At 43.6% G+C, this 15,174-nt stretch overlaps 1 protein-coding gene across 1 annotated transcript in view; it reads right to left on the minus strand.

The window, feature by feature from the left end:
- PAPPA (pappalysin 1) overlaps window positions 1-15,174 on the minus strand; it is a 482,150-nt gene that overhangs the window by 108,341 nt on the left and 358,635 nt on the right. Inside the window, exon 14 of the mRNA XM_073573135.1 lies at window positions 12,433-12,607. Coding sequence (XP_073429236.1) covers window positions 12,433-12,607 — 175 coding nt within the window. The remainder of the gene's footprint in view (window positions 1-12,432; window positions 12,608-15,174) is intronic.

Below are 15,174 nucleotides of genomic sequence, written 5' to 3' on the forward strand. Positions count from 1 at the left end.
CGCGATTCCGCACCCATAGGAATGCATGAGATCCGCTTACTTCCCGCATGTGGCTATGCCCACCATGCGCAAAGTGAGCGGCTCATGTGCGGATGGTACCCACGGCCGGGAGGAGAGGAAACTGTCCTCCAGGCCCTGGGTACCATATCCCTGTAAAAAAAAGAATTAAAAATAAAAAATCGTTTTATATTCACCTTCCGGCGTCCCGCGCAGCCTTCCCGGGCCTCAGCGATGCTCGCGTTTCCCCGTAATGCCTTGCGAGTCCTTTGATGATGTCACGGTCCCGCGATACTGTAGCGGTCCCTATTCCTTGTGAGACCGCTACAGTAACGCGAGACCTCAATGGTCTCGCAAGGCATTACTGGGAACAGGAGCATCGCGGAAGCCCAGGAAGGCTGCGCGGGACGATGCTTCAAATCGCTAGGAAAGTGCTTGAATTCCGCACGCGAAAATCGTGGGAAAAACTCGATAATAAACACGAAAAAAATTGCGCAAAAATCGCGCAGAAAACACGCAGAAAAAAATGTGCATTTTCTGAGAAGGAGTCCGGTTTCAGGTGTCAGGTTTTAAACGCTACGTGGGCACATAGCCTTAGGAAGCCAGATGAGAAGAAAGAGGATATAGTTGATAGACATTCTGGGATTCTGGCCAGCAGAGAAGTGACGTTTGGGCAAGAGAGGTAGATCTGAGTGTCATCAGCGTATACGTGGTAACTGAAGTCATGGAACTTATGTGTTGTCCCAATCCAAATGTATAGATGGAGAAGAGAAAGGTTCACAAGACTGAGACTTGAGGGACTTAGACAGAGAGAGGACAAGATGAAGAGGTAGTGTAGGAGTGGGAAACACTAAATGTGATGTTATAAAGGTATGAGGAGATCCAGGAGATGGCAAGGTCTGTGATACCAAGGGGAGAAAGGATCTGTAGTAGAAGGGAATGGTCAACTGTGACAAAGGCAGAGGACAGATCTAGAAGGAGGAGTATAGAGAAATGTCTGCTTGCTTTGGCAGTAAGTGATTTGTGATTTTGGTTAGGGCAGTGTTGGTGGAACGATGGGGGTGGAAGCCAGATTGAAGGTTGTCAAAGAGTAAGCTAGATGAGAGGTGGGAGGAAAGTACAGTGTGGGCATGCTTTTTGAGGAGTTTAGAGGCGAATGGGAGCAATGATATGGGCTGATAGCTGGATGTATTAGTCGGGTCTAGGGATGGTGTCTTCAGGATAGGTGTAATTGTGACATGTTTAAAAGCAGAAGGAAAGGTGCCAGTAGTTAATGATAAGTTGAAGAGATGAGTTAGGGCTAGGATAAGCATGGTAGTGAGGTTGGGATGGGATGTGGTCAGGTGCACACGTGGTGAGGTGTGATTTGGAGAGGAGATGAGTAAGCTCTCCTTCAGTGATTGTGGGGAAGAAGGTTAGTGAAGGAATGCAGTGGTCTGATATACATAGTGGTTATTGTGGTTGAGTAGTAAAGACTTGCCTGATTTTGTCAATCTTGTTGTTGAAGAATACAACAAAATCATGCTATTGGATTCTGTGGAAGCATGGTTGAAAAGCAATGTCTGACTTTCATTTGTTCATTTTCATAGTTTTTTTTATTTATTATTTCTTTTATCACATCCAGGGAGGTTGGCTACAGTCCCATGGAGCTTACATTTCTGAATAATATGTGCAACTGTATTCACAGGAACATCAAGCTGCTTGGAGATGGTCTTATAACTTTTACCTTTAACATGTTTGTCTACAATTTTCCTGACACAACTCTTTCCTTCACTTCCTCTGGTCCATGTTGAGTGTGTCCTCCTTGGGCAATTTCTGTTTGGTAATCCCGGTTGGGTATACCGTCATGATGAATATAGCAGCTATGTCACTGCTTTATTGAAAATAATAAAGATTTGTCGATTTTACTCTCGGAGCTGGACTTCCTTTCCTTCTAAAGCATCTATATGACGTTTGGCAGAGACGTGTCCTTGCTTGAGTTTTCCACGTTCCACTGAGAACAACAAGGGGTGAGCTGAACAATTTACTATTTTTTCTGACAAACCTCACAATGGTGAAGAGTTGTGGACAGCTCTGAAAGAGCAGGCATATCTGTGACTGACATGGCTGAACCTACAACCAGGCATGGTCGTGTGACAATGGCCGGAACCTTTTGTCTGGCCCATGAGTTTAACCTCATGGTTCAGCGGTTTCTCAAAATCTACCCGGAGCTGCCGGCTTCCCTTTTTTCCCTTCCTTCATTTCTTATCTATTGAACATTGTTTTCCCACCTGTTTTTATAGGGTGAGTTAGGGGAGACAGGGTCAGTCAACGTTGAGTGGGGGCGCCAAACAATCGTATCTATTAGGGTGCCAACCTCCATGGCAAGGTAGGGTACAGATAGTTTACTGTAGCTTTTAATAGGGCTTTTTTTGTCTTCAATTTTTTGTCTTTTTTATCTATTGTCCACGGCAATAGGTGTTTTTAATTTTATCATTAAAATTTAAATTTTTATGGGAATACATGTTCACAAAAAGTCTTCTCCAAGGTGCATTGTAGTGTCTCAAAATTGTTGGCAGTCCTTGCATTCACTGCATAGGCAATCACTATTGGAAACCCACTTTCTAATGGGAACATTCTTTTATGAGGCCCTCCTCCACGTCTCCTCCAAGCAGCATTGTATTGACTCAATATTTTTGCCAGCCCTTGTATTCACTGCATAGGCAAACACTATGGGAAACCCACTCCTTTCCAATGGGAACATTTTTTTATGAGGCCCTCCTCCACGTCTCTTCCAAGGGGCATTGTAGTGCCTCCAATTTGTTTTCAGCCCTTGCATTCACTGCATAGGCAAACACTATGGGAGACCAGCTTCTTCCTAATGGGAACATTCTTTTATGAGGCCCTCCTCCACGTCTCCTCCAAGGGGCACTGTAGTGACTCAAAATTTTTGGCAGTCCTTGTATTCACTGCATAAGCAAACACTATGGGAAACCTGCTCCTTTCTATTGGGAACATTTCTTATGAGGCCCTCATCCACGTTTTCTTCCAAGGAGCATTGTAGTTCCTCCAAATTTTTGGTAGCCCTTGCATTCACTGCATAGGCAAACACTATGGGAGACACACTCTTTTCTAATGGGAACATTCTTTTATGAGGCCCTCCTCTACGTCTCTTCCAAGGGGCATGTATTGACTCAAAATTTTTGGCAGCCCTTGCATTCAGTGCATAGGCAAACACTATAGGAGACCCACTCCTTTCTAATGGGAACATTCTTTTATGAGGCCCTCCTCCACGTCTCCACCAAGGTGCACTGTAGTGACTCAAAATTGTTGGCAGCCCTTGCATTCACTGCATAGGCAAACACTATGGGAGACCAGCTCCTTTCTAATGGGAACATTCTTTTATGAGGCCCTTCTCCATATCTCCTCCAAGGGGCATTGTAGTGACTTAAAATTTTTGGCAGCCCTTGCATTCACTGCATAGGCATACACTATGGGAGACCCGAACCATTCAAATGGGAACATTCTTTTATGAGGCCCTCCTCCATGTCTCTTCCATGGGGCACTGTAGTGACTCCAAATTTTTGTCAGCTCTTGCATTCACTGCATAGGCAAACAGTATGGGAGACCCACTTCCTAATAATGGGAACATTGTTTTCAGGAGGCCCTCCTGTATGTCTCTTCAAAGGGGTATTGGGGTGCATCTAAATTTTGGGCAGGCCTTGCATTCACTGCATAGGTAAACAGTATGGGAGACCCATTTCCTAATAATGGAAACACTGTTTTCAAGAGGCCCTCTATATGTCTCTTCTAAGGGGTATTGGGGAACATCTAAATTTTTTGGCAGTTCTTGCATTCACTGCATAGGCAAACAGTATTGGAGACCCACTTCCTAATAATGGTGTCACAATCCATTTTTGGATCTGTGGCAGATCTGGATTCTCACAAATAAACTTTTTTTCTTTCAGGCCATCGGGGGTTAATGCAGTTTTCCCCCGCTGGTCTGCTGGTGTAACTGCATTTCTGCTGGGTTAGCTTATGTGGGTGATGACCACTCCCACCATCCTTCAAGAGGTCACCTGATGCACCAGCTGACTGTCGGTGTTAGAGTTCATGCTACAGCGACCTAGATGGAGGAAAAAGCTTGCTGGGAGCAGTGGTGCCTCAGTTGTTTATGGTGTATCTGGTGTCGTGATCCTGCTGTGTGGTGCTTTACAGCAGAGAGCTAAATGTTGTATTTTTGTCATCCTGTTCCTTTTGCTGTCTGTCTAACCTTACCTTGTGTTGTCTTAGTGCAGCGGTGGGACCAGTGTCCTCACTTGCCAATTCCCTACTTAGGGATAGGTGCAGGGCAAGCGAGGGCTAAGGTATCCTGCTCGGCGACAGGTTGAAAGAACCTGTGTAGGGATACTAGTAAGATCAGGGCACTTCCTCAGGTGAGTACAGGAGGTGTCCATTTTCTCTGTTCCCTGCCGACAGGGCCCACCATTGTTAAAGTTTCCCCTGGTGTTTCCTAGTGTGTTTTTTGTTTTAACTGTTTGGTGACCGACCACTCGTTGGGTCGTGTTGTACTGGTCAGTCACTCCGTGACAAATGGGAACTTTGTTTTCAGGAGGCCCTCCTGATCGTTTCTTCAAAGGGGTATTGGGGTGTGTCTAAATTTTGGGCAAGCCTTGCATTCACTGCATAGGCAGTCAGTATGGGAATACCAACTTCCTAATAATGGGAACATTTTTTTCAGGAGGCCCTCCTGTACGTATCTTCAAAGGGGTATTGGATGCGTCCAAATGTTGGGCAGCCCTGTCACTTATACATATACTTTGGAGGAGTTTGCTACCAAGTAAATTAGTCATTTTTTATCGACTAGGAACAAAGGGTGGAATATCTACTACGCTTTCACTTTTTTGTTATTGCCTCCATAACTTTAGTTTTCCAGAGATAATAAAACTGAAAAGAGTAAGTTATTTTTTTGAGACATACAATCTTTATTTCTATGATGACTGGGAATTCCATACACTTATTCAACATATGGAAAGTTTTTGGATTTTAACCGAAATGCAGATAAACAGGCATCAAATGAAATATAATTGAAATGTCTTTCAGTCCTAACCAACATTCCACGCCTGAAAGAGTATTTCCACACTAACCGTTTTGAAAATACAGACATACCAGGAATAGGGTGAAAGGGACAGTTGCCGCTTATTACAAACTGTGTCAAGCACAACATTTCCAAACAATAGCTGTCAAAAGTCACATTGTGTTTAAAGGCAATTATGGCTGAACAAGAAGAATTTCATCGATCCAAACAGCATTCTTTGAATGTTCTGCATATGTATGAGTCACCTAATCCTCAGGGAGGAGGATTACACATACTGTACAGAGGAAGAGTATTTACAATGTTTTTAAAAGAAAACTTAAAGTTAAACTTTTACACTCCATCTACAACTAAAACATCTAAATGCCCATAAAATACATAGATGCTTTGCAGAAGATTATTATTATTATTATTATTATTTATTGTTATAGCGCCATTTATTCCATGGCGCTTTACATGTGAGGGGGGTATACATAAAAACAAGTACAATAATCTTAAACAATACAAGTCATAACTGGTACAGGAGGAGAGAGGACCCTGCCCGCGAGGGCTCACAATCTTCAAGGGATGGGTGATAATACAGTAGGCGAGGGTAGAGCTGGTCGTGCAGCGGTTTGGTCGATCGGTGGTTACTGCAGGTTATAGGCTTGTCGGAAGAGGTGGGTCTTCAGGCTCTTTTTGAAGGTTTCGATGGTAGGTGAGAGTCTGATATGTTGTGGTAGAGAGTTCCAGAGTAGGGGTGATGCGCGAGAGAAATCTTGTATGCGATTGTGGGAAGAGGAGATAAGAGGGGAGTAGAGAAGGAGATCTTGTGAGGATCGGAGGTTGCGTGCAGGAAAGTACCGGGAGACGAAGTCACAGATGTATGGAGGAGACAAGTTGTGGATGGCTTTGTATGTCATGGTTAGGGTTTTGTAATGGAGTCTCTGGGCAATTGGGAGCCAGTGAAGGGATTGACAGAGGGGAGAAGCTGGGGAATAGCGGGGGGACAGGTGGATTAGTCGGGCAGCAGAGTTTAGAATAGATTGGAGGGGTGCGAGAGTGTTTGAGGGGAGGCCGCAGAGCATGAGGTTGCAGTAGTCAAGGCGAGAGATGATGAGGGCATGGACTAGGGTTTTTGCAGATTCTTGGGTGAGGAATGAACGGATGCGTGAAATATTTTTGAGTTGAAGTCGGCAGGAAGTGGAAAGGGTTTGGATATGTGGTTTGAAGGAGAGATCAGCATCAAGGATTACTCCGAGGCAGCGAGCTTGTGGGACTGGGGAGAGTGGGCAGTCATTTACTGTAATTGATAGGTTCGTAGGGGGGGTCACGTGAGATGGGGGAAAGATGATGAATTCTGTTTTGTCCATGTTGAGTTTCAGATATCTAGTGGAGAAGAAGGATGAAATAGTGGACAGACATTGAGGGATTCTGGTTAGTAGGGAGGTGATATCTGGTCCAGAGATGTAGATCTGTGTGTCATCAGCATAAAGATGATACTGAAAGCCATGAGATTCTATGAGCTGTCCCAGGCCAAAGGTGTAAATAGAGAACAGCAGGGGCCCTAGGACTGAACCTTGTGGGACTCCGACAGATAGGGGGCGAGGTGAGGAGGTGGTGTGTGAGTGGGAGACGCTGAATGTCCGGTCTGTTAGGTATGATGAGATCCAGGAGAGGGCCAAGTCTGTGATGCCGAGGGATGAGAGGGTCTGTAATAATAGGGAATGGTCCACTGTGTCAAAGGCAGCCGACAGGTCCAGGAGGAGGAGGACAGAGTAGTGTCGCTTGCTCTTGGCAGTTAAGAGGTCATTGGTGACCTTAGTAAGGGCAGTTTCAGTGGAGTGGTGTGACCGGAAGCCAGATTGTAAGCGGTCGAAGAGGGAGCAAGAAGAGAGATGGGAGGACAGTTCAAGGTAGACGTGTTGTTCCAGTAGCTTGGAGGCGTATGGGAGAAGTGATATAGGGCGATAGCTAGATACAGAGGATGGGTCAAGAGAGGGCTTTTTGAGGATAGGTGTGATGGAGGCATGTTTAAAGCTTGAGGGGAAAACACCAGTTGTTAGTGATAGGTTGAAGAGATGGGTTAGGGTTGGGATGAAGACTGTGGTGAGGTTTGGGATGAAGTGGGATGGGATCGGGTCGAGTGCACAGGTGGTGAGATGTGATCTTGAGAGTAGAGTGGAGAGTCGATCTTCTGTAATGGTGGAGAAGTTGGTTTTGAAGGTGGAGGGCTGGGAAGTCGGGAGGAAGGGCTCTGGGGGTTGTTGACCAAAACTGTCCCTGATGTTATCAATTTTCTGCTTGAAAAATGAGGCAAAGTCTTCAGCTGAGATGAGTGGGGAGGGAGGAGGTGCTGGGGGGCGGAGGAGAGAATTGAAGGTGTTGAATAACTGTTTAGGGTTGTGAGACAGGGAGGATATGAGAGATGAGAAGTAGGTTTGTTTAGCTGTGGCGAGTGTGGTCTTGAAAGTAGTGAGGGACTGTTTGAATGCGATGAAATGCTCGTTGGAGTGGGATCTTTTCCATCTGTGCTCAGCAGCCCTGGAAGCTCGCCTCAGCTCTTAGGTCAGGCTGGTGTGCCAGGGCTGTCTGTTGATTTTGCGAGTTTTGGTATGTGTAAGTGGGGCAGCGGATTCCAAAGCTACAGCTATTGTGGTGTTATATAGAGCGGCAGCGTCATCCGCATTGTGTAAGGAACTTATATCTGTAAGAGGGAGGAGGGATTCGGAGAATGAGTGTAGGTCAAGGTGTTTAAGATTCCTGCGAGGGTGTGAAAGTTTGTGGGGTTTTATTAAAAGGAATCTGTCAGCAGGTTTTTGCTATGTAATCTGAGGGCAGAATGAGGTAGGGGCCGAGACACTGATTTGAGCGATGTGTCACTTATTAGGCTTGGTGCTTTAGTTTCAACACAATCAGTGTTTTAGCAGCAGGAGATTATCACTGATGAACTAGCTGCCCTCATGCCTCCTGATCCGATCACTGATTAGCAGCTCACTGTCAATATACAATGTACATAGAAAGCCTGGTTGTGGGTGGAGTTAGCTTTATGAACTCTGCTACATGCTACACCTAAGAACTCTGATTGTGTCACAACTACTGCACTCAGTAAACTAAGAGATACATCTCTGGAATCAGTGTCTCTGCCCCTATATTATACTGCTCTAAAATGAGAAAGCAAAACCCTAGTGATAGATTCCCTTTAACTGGGATCTTTACAAGGGTATCCTTGCTCTTACATCCATATGACCTAATGTCCTGGTGGGACTACTCCTTTACCTTTACCTTAGACATGGAATATTATACATGACTTTCCATTTTTATTATATATAATATTTTTAATCTTTAAATTAACAGAAATCTTTTGTAATTTTATTAAATTCGAGATTTCGTTTGGAACACTATGACTGCGTCATAAATTATAAAAAAAAAAAAGAAAGACTTTCTATTAATCATCTGTTACAAGAAAATTATTTATTATATAGCGTAACCTACAGAAATGTCTATCGTAAGATAGGAAAAAAAAATATTTTTAGCTTGTGCAGATCATTACTCTCATGATTTCATTAAGCCAAATTTAATTTAGCCTATAAGGCCTTTCCAAGTGATCAAATACTTTATTCGATTTATTTTTCCAAATGATATTAGAATTTTTATTTTCTGTAAAATCTGCCAAATTCCTCTAGTCCAGAATACAGTTGTCTGGAAATCCTGATGGTCTGGCAGGTACTTTAGGCACTTAGTCCCAAACATGATTTTGAAAGGAAATCACTTAAAAAAAATAGCAACCGTCAAAGATGTGTAAAATGATAAAATAAATAGATTGCCCTGCTTCCCTCCTTAAGGCTGAGTTCACACACGTGGCGTTTTTTTCACGTTTCCGCGGCGGTTTTAACCGTGCGATTTTGCCACGAAAACGCAAAAAATAAGCATCTCATGCATTCCTATGGGATTCCGCAATGCTGTGCTAATGCTGCGGTTTTTTCCGCGGCGGAATTGCTTCGTGGTAAGAAACGCAGCATGCTCATTAATTTTGCGGAATCGCGGCGATCCCGCACCCATAGGAATGCATTGTTCCACTTACTTCCCGCATGTGGCTGTGCACACCATGCGAAAAGTAAGCAGAACAATTGCGGATGGTACCCACGGTCCGGAGGAGAGGAGACTGTCCTCCGGGCTTTGGGTACCATATCCCTGTAAAAAATAGAATTTAAAATAAAAAATGGTGTTATTCTTACCTTCCGACGTCCCGCGCAGCCTTCCCGCCTCTCTCCTCGCTCTCGTTCCCAGTAATCCTTTGCGAAAATGCCCGCGATGACGTCCGTTCTCGCGGGATCGCGAAGTCTCGCGGTCATTCACGCAACGTCATCGCGAATTACCGCGAGACATCGTGATCCCGCGAGAACGGACGTCATCGCGGGCATTTTCGCAAAGGATTACTGGGAACGAGAGCGTGGAGAGAGGCGGGAAGGCTGTGCGGGACGTTGGAAGGTAAGAATAACACCATTTTTTTTATTTTTTTATTATTTTTTACATTTTATCTTTTACTACTGATGCTGCATAGGCGGCCTCAGTAGTAAAAAGTTGGTCACACTTGTCAAACACTATGTTTGACGAGTGTGACCAACCTGTCAATCAGTTCTCCAAGCGATGCTACAGATCGCTTGGAAAACGCTAGCATTTTGCAAGCTAATTACGCTTGCAAAATGCTAGTTTTTCCGCGTGAATTTAAAATGCGATTTTCCCGCGGAATGGAATTCCGGAACTCTCGCGGTAATTTCCGCGAGAGTTTCGCTACGTGTGAACTTAGCCTAAGAGTTCCCAGGTGCTCCAGGTCCAACACTTTTTGACTTCTCTGCCGGTCTCGGTACTTCCTTCTGCTATTGGAATGACATGTGATCACAGCAGTCAATTGCTGTCCATTTTAGCGACCAATCTCTAACCTCTCTGTTGTCACATGACTGTATAGATGGAGCAGGAAGTACAAAAAAATCTGACGAAGACCATGGAAGTGGACAGGAGCAGTAAAGAATCGGTAGCATGAATTTTTTTTTTACTATTTTACACTATGCGATGTGGAGTGTTTAAAAAAAATAAAATAAGCGTCCGGACAACACCACTGACAACATTTGTTTTCATGGCTCAAGAGTAGAGAGCAGAATAGGTACATGGGTCGACAACTGTGACAAACTAAGAACAGTATAGGTTGTTCTACAAAGACTGACTAGAAAATAAGTTTTTTGGCCATTGGAAACAGGTTTCTCTGAATTGTGGGAAGAAAAAAACCCCAAGGAACAACAAATTTTGGTTACATGATTAATATATACAGATAAACCTTGATCACAAGTGAATGGAATAAAAAATATGTATAACCACACAGTACCTAATTTACTAAGCACTGTTTTCAGAATAATCCTTGCCAAATACAATAGTGCTTTCTGGTCAGAGGGAATATTATAGATAAAGCTCCATGTTAAAATCATAGGTGATAGCATGTTTAAAGGGAATCTCTCATCAGCTTTTTTTATATGTAATCTGAGAGCCTCCATAATGAAGGGGCAAAGACCCTGGTTCCAGCAATGTGTCACTTACTAGGCTGTGTTTTGCTGTTTCAATAAAATCAGTGTTTTAGCAGCAGGAGATTATCACTACAGGACTAAGTGTCATGTGCCTCCTGGTCCAACCAAGCCCCCAGCACTGATTAGCAGTTTTCTGTCAATGTGTACAGAAATCTGCCAATCAGTGATGTGGGCGGGGTTATACATAGCTCAGTATTCTGAGCTCAGCTAGATTTGCAGCAGAGAAAACTGTGACTGTATCACAACTGCTGCACCTACCAACTAAGTGATACATCGCTGGAATCAGGATCTCAACCACTAAATCATGCCACTTTCCGATTACATAACAAAATCTGATGATAGATTTCCTTAAAGGGGAACCTGTCATCAGAATTTTATACCCCAAACTTATGGCATGGTTTTAGCGACCTGTCAGTCAGAGAAAGGAGAAAGTCAGTGTGTGGGAAAGTGGGAGTAAGGCAAAAGAGCTGCCAGTGCATTGTGCCCGCCCACTGCACTTGCAGCTCATTGTAGTTTCAACAAAGGATTTCTCTAAAATATAAAAACAGATTTCTACAAGAAATTTAAGGATTTAAAGCTCCTTTGTACACATGCCAATAGTTTGGGGGTGTAACATCATGATAAGAGGTTCTCTTTAGCAAAATTTTAAAAAGTTTGTTCCAAGATTTTTGTTCAAAACTGTAATAAGCTAAACTGTATGTGACTAGCAGTGCTTTTATTAGAATGATTTGGAGAACATGTGTGCTTCACCCCTTAGCCATGGATTTCACAAGCTTGGTTCACAGGCTTATTTCGTTTTGGATTTTTAGACTATTAAAAATGGTTAAATCATTGACCTACTAGAGGTGGTGTTACTGCACTACAATGGGTATAAGTGAATTTTTACTTTAGCATAGATGGATACTGTAGCAATAGTAGTGTCTACAAAGCCACATACGAGTCTCACCAACATCCCGCGAGCGTTAGTCACTAGGACTCATGAGGTGTCATGACGTGTGGTGCCACAACGTCACCTTGTAAAGTGCCAGGGGCAGCCAGAATGCCTTTGCCAAGATTGCCAAGAACAGAAATGAAGACTGGCTGCTGAGGGGGATCGGAGTATATGGTGGACCAGGGCAGCATATAATATCTGGATGCCACAAAAAAATGGACTGACAAGAGACAGGTTGTAAAATAAATGAGTCAACAAGACTTCACTACGGTAAGTCAAACTTAAATTAGGGATGGGGTGGCAGAAATTACCAAAGTATATGTAGATACTGAGGAAGGTTAAGGCTCTCAGAAGCCCAGAATATTTCAGGTCAACTTCTGGTGTTTCAATTGGAATACAAATTCTCTACCACAGGCAGTAGCTGACAAGGTTATGGTCTACAAGCCTGATGTCGTGTGTTTGTTTAAACTGGTCATAGCATACAAGGCAGCAGACCATAGCATGCATGTGTTGTCTTCCTAGAATTATGTCAGCTCTCTTGTGTCCTCCTGACTATAGAGCCATACATGACTACATGACCCTTCTACAACAAAGTAGAGATATTCATTAACATCATACTGTACATGCAGTATTACATGAAGCCTATTAATCGAACTAGCAGCTCGATATTGACCTATGATGGTGGTGCTCTTGGTTTCAGTCAATAGACGTGAGGTTGAACTGAAATTTATGGCCAGAATATACGCACCAAAAATGCACCCATGTTATGCCACTCTGAAGCCGAAAAAATGTTTTGAGCAAATTACAGCACCACAATTGATAAAAACATAAAATCTATCTAATATGCACATAAAAAAAGCTTCTCTACGAACCTGAGATTTTAGGATGGCGTCTTGCCGGTGATTCCGGTGTATTTTCAGCCTATGACCAATGTGACAGGTCACCTCACACTGTGCCCCATTGTAGAGTCCATTTGTATAGTTCAGCATGGCATTTTCGATCTTTAACTCTTGACAGTCAGTATCCTCGCAAGAATAATGAACGCAACTGCCAAGAAGAGGAAGCAGAAAATTATTCCAATGTATCTCCAACCATCAATCTGATTGCGTAGAAGATAGTGACCTTAGTAATGAAATATCACATAAGATGGATTGTGCAACAGAACTTTTCCACAAATACAACGGCATATAGCGCTATATTAGGCGGCAAAGACATCAAAGGAAATCAATGTAGGGGTAATTGGTTAAAAAGAAAAAAGTGGTACAACTGGTGGTGACAGGTGCTAATAATGCTCAAGAAGGATATCTCTTGAATTTAGCAGAAGACAAAGTGATCCTAGAGAACAATCAAGAAATACATTGACTCCCTGACAAATTTAAAGGGTGACTCTGGGCAACATTTTAGAAATTAAGTCCTTGGCCAACGTCTTAGATACAAATTCTTAAAGTTGGACTATGCAGCAGTTGAAGCCTGTACTGCAAATACTGTGGTGAGACACTTGAAAGTAGGAAATGTACTTATTAATGGCTATGACGAGGCTTGCATAAAGTTAAAGGGGGATTCTCATCATGAAAATTTATTGCATACCTACAAGATATTACATGGATATTTTAAAAATGTCCAATGGATGCCCAATAGATTTTGAGAATGATGTTCATCCGGCATCCACATAAATGGAGAGGAGCCTACACATGCACATTTCTATGTGTTTGCTTCCATGGTAGTGTATAGTACGAGTTAATTTTAATGGTTTCAACACTCCAATTAATTATTTTACTAATTTTTGATATGGTTTCAATCAGTTATACTGAACATATATATATATTCTCACTTCCATGGAAGTTCCCAGAGGTTCATTGAAACTTGTTCAAACATATGGTCAAACAGTCCAAAGAAGGCAAATAACTGTTTTTATTACCTTAACACTTATCTTCCAAAGGAATGCAAATTATCAGGTCATTTATATTCATCTTCTTAGGGCCCCGTTACACATAACGATGTCCCAGCGATCCCACCAACGATCCGACATGATGGGATCGCTGGGACATCGTTAGCTCACCAGCAATCAGCCTGTCACATAGACAGCTTCTCCAGCGATCAGGACCAGCGAGCAAGCTGGTATCCAACGTAAACATCGGGTTTCTAAGAGCCGCATGGCGTCACGCTGGTATCCAACATAAACAGTGGATTTCTAAGAGCCGCGCGGCTCTTAGAAACCCGCTGTTTACGTTGGATACCAGCATGATGCTGGTTTCCAAGGTAAACATCGGGTTTCTAAGAGCCGCGCGGCTCTTAGAAACCCGATGTTTACGTTGGATACCAGCGTGCAGCGTCGCTGATCGCTGGCTCCCGCTGCCACATGCAGCGATGCGTGCTGGCCAGCGGGAGACCAGCGATGAAAAATGGCCCAGGACGATCCAGCACGATCAGCGATACCTGGTGGGGGGGGCGGTCGCTGCTGGATGTCACACACAGCGATATCGCTGGAGAGATCGCTGATGTGTCACAAAATCAGCGATCTCGCCAGCGAGATCGCTGTGTGTAACAGGGCCTTAATAGCCGCGCGGCTTCCAGATATCCGCTGTTTACATTGGAAACCAGCGTGCAGCATTGCTGGTCGTTGCTCTCCCGCTGCCACATGCAGTGATGCGTGCTGGCCAGCGGGAGACCAACGATCAAAAAACGGCCAAGAACGATCCTGCACGATCAGCAATACCCGGCAGGGGGGCCGGTCGCTGATCCATGTCACACACAGCGATATCGCTGGCGAGATCGCTGTGGCGTCACAAAATCAGCGATCTCGCTGGCGATACTGCTGTGTGTGACGGGGCCTTAACAAAAGGACCTTTGCCCAGTAGATGTTTATCCTAATTGGAGGCAGTCTTGTCCAGTACACATACATCAAAGACGTTTATACACATAAAAGAGCACACAGATATACAGGGAGGGGACACACAGAGGGCAGAGGAGAGATGTGACAGACGAGAGAGGACACAGAGATGAGAGAAGGACACAGATTGAATTCTACCTGAATAATGTAATGTATGTTAAATTCACGTGCATATTTATTGTTTATACTGTCTATTATTTAATCTTATCATTTAATAAGTAAATCAATTTAAGTAAATTCAATTCTTGTGTGAGCATTTTCTTATTCATTACAATCCATTTGAATCCGTTACAAAACAGGGAGCCCCATAAATAGCTAAGAATACTTGTTCGTCCATTTTCAGAAATGCCATTCAAGTGAACGTAAAGACTTGTGCATTAACAGCTGCATCTCCATTTACAAGAGTCCTTGTTCCCAAGATAGCTGTGTTACAGAATAAATCGGGGATATAAGGATCGGGCATTGGAAATTAATTGCCCAATCCTTTTTTTCTGCTGGCAGATAAGCCACTGCCACAGGATTCTGGAAATGGCTTGCTCCACTCTTCCAATATGGAACACAGCACTGCTCAGCTGCGCCTATGTGTATATGGAGGAGATGGAAGAGATAGCTGTTATCCAACAGTTATCTGTGTATTTCTTTAATAATGCCTTTGAGCATATCAGCATAACGTTATGCCCTGCACTGGGGTCCACAATTTTTTAGGTAGGTCAGGAGCTCATTC

The sequence above is a fragment of the Dendrobates tinctorius genome, unplaced genomic scaffold, assembly GCF_039654945.1.
Source record: "Dendrobates tinctorius isolate UK_male_01 unplaced genomic scaffold, ASM3965494v1 ptg000034l, whole genome shotgun sequence".
In the NCBI taxonomy this organism is placed as follows: Eukaryota; Metazoa; Chordata; class Amphibia; order Anura; family Dendrobatidae; genus Dendrobates; species Dendrobates tinctorius.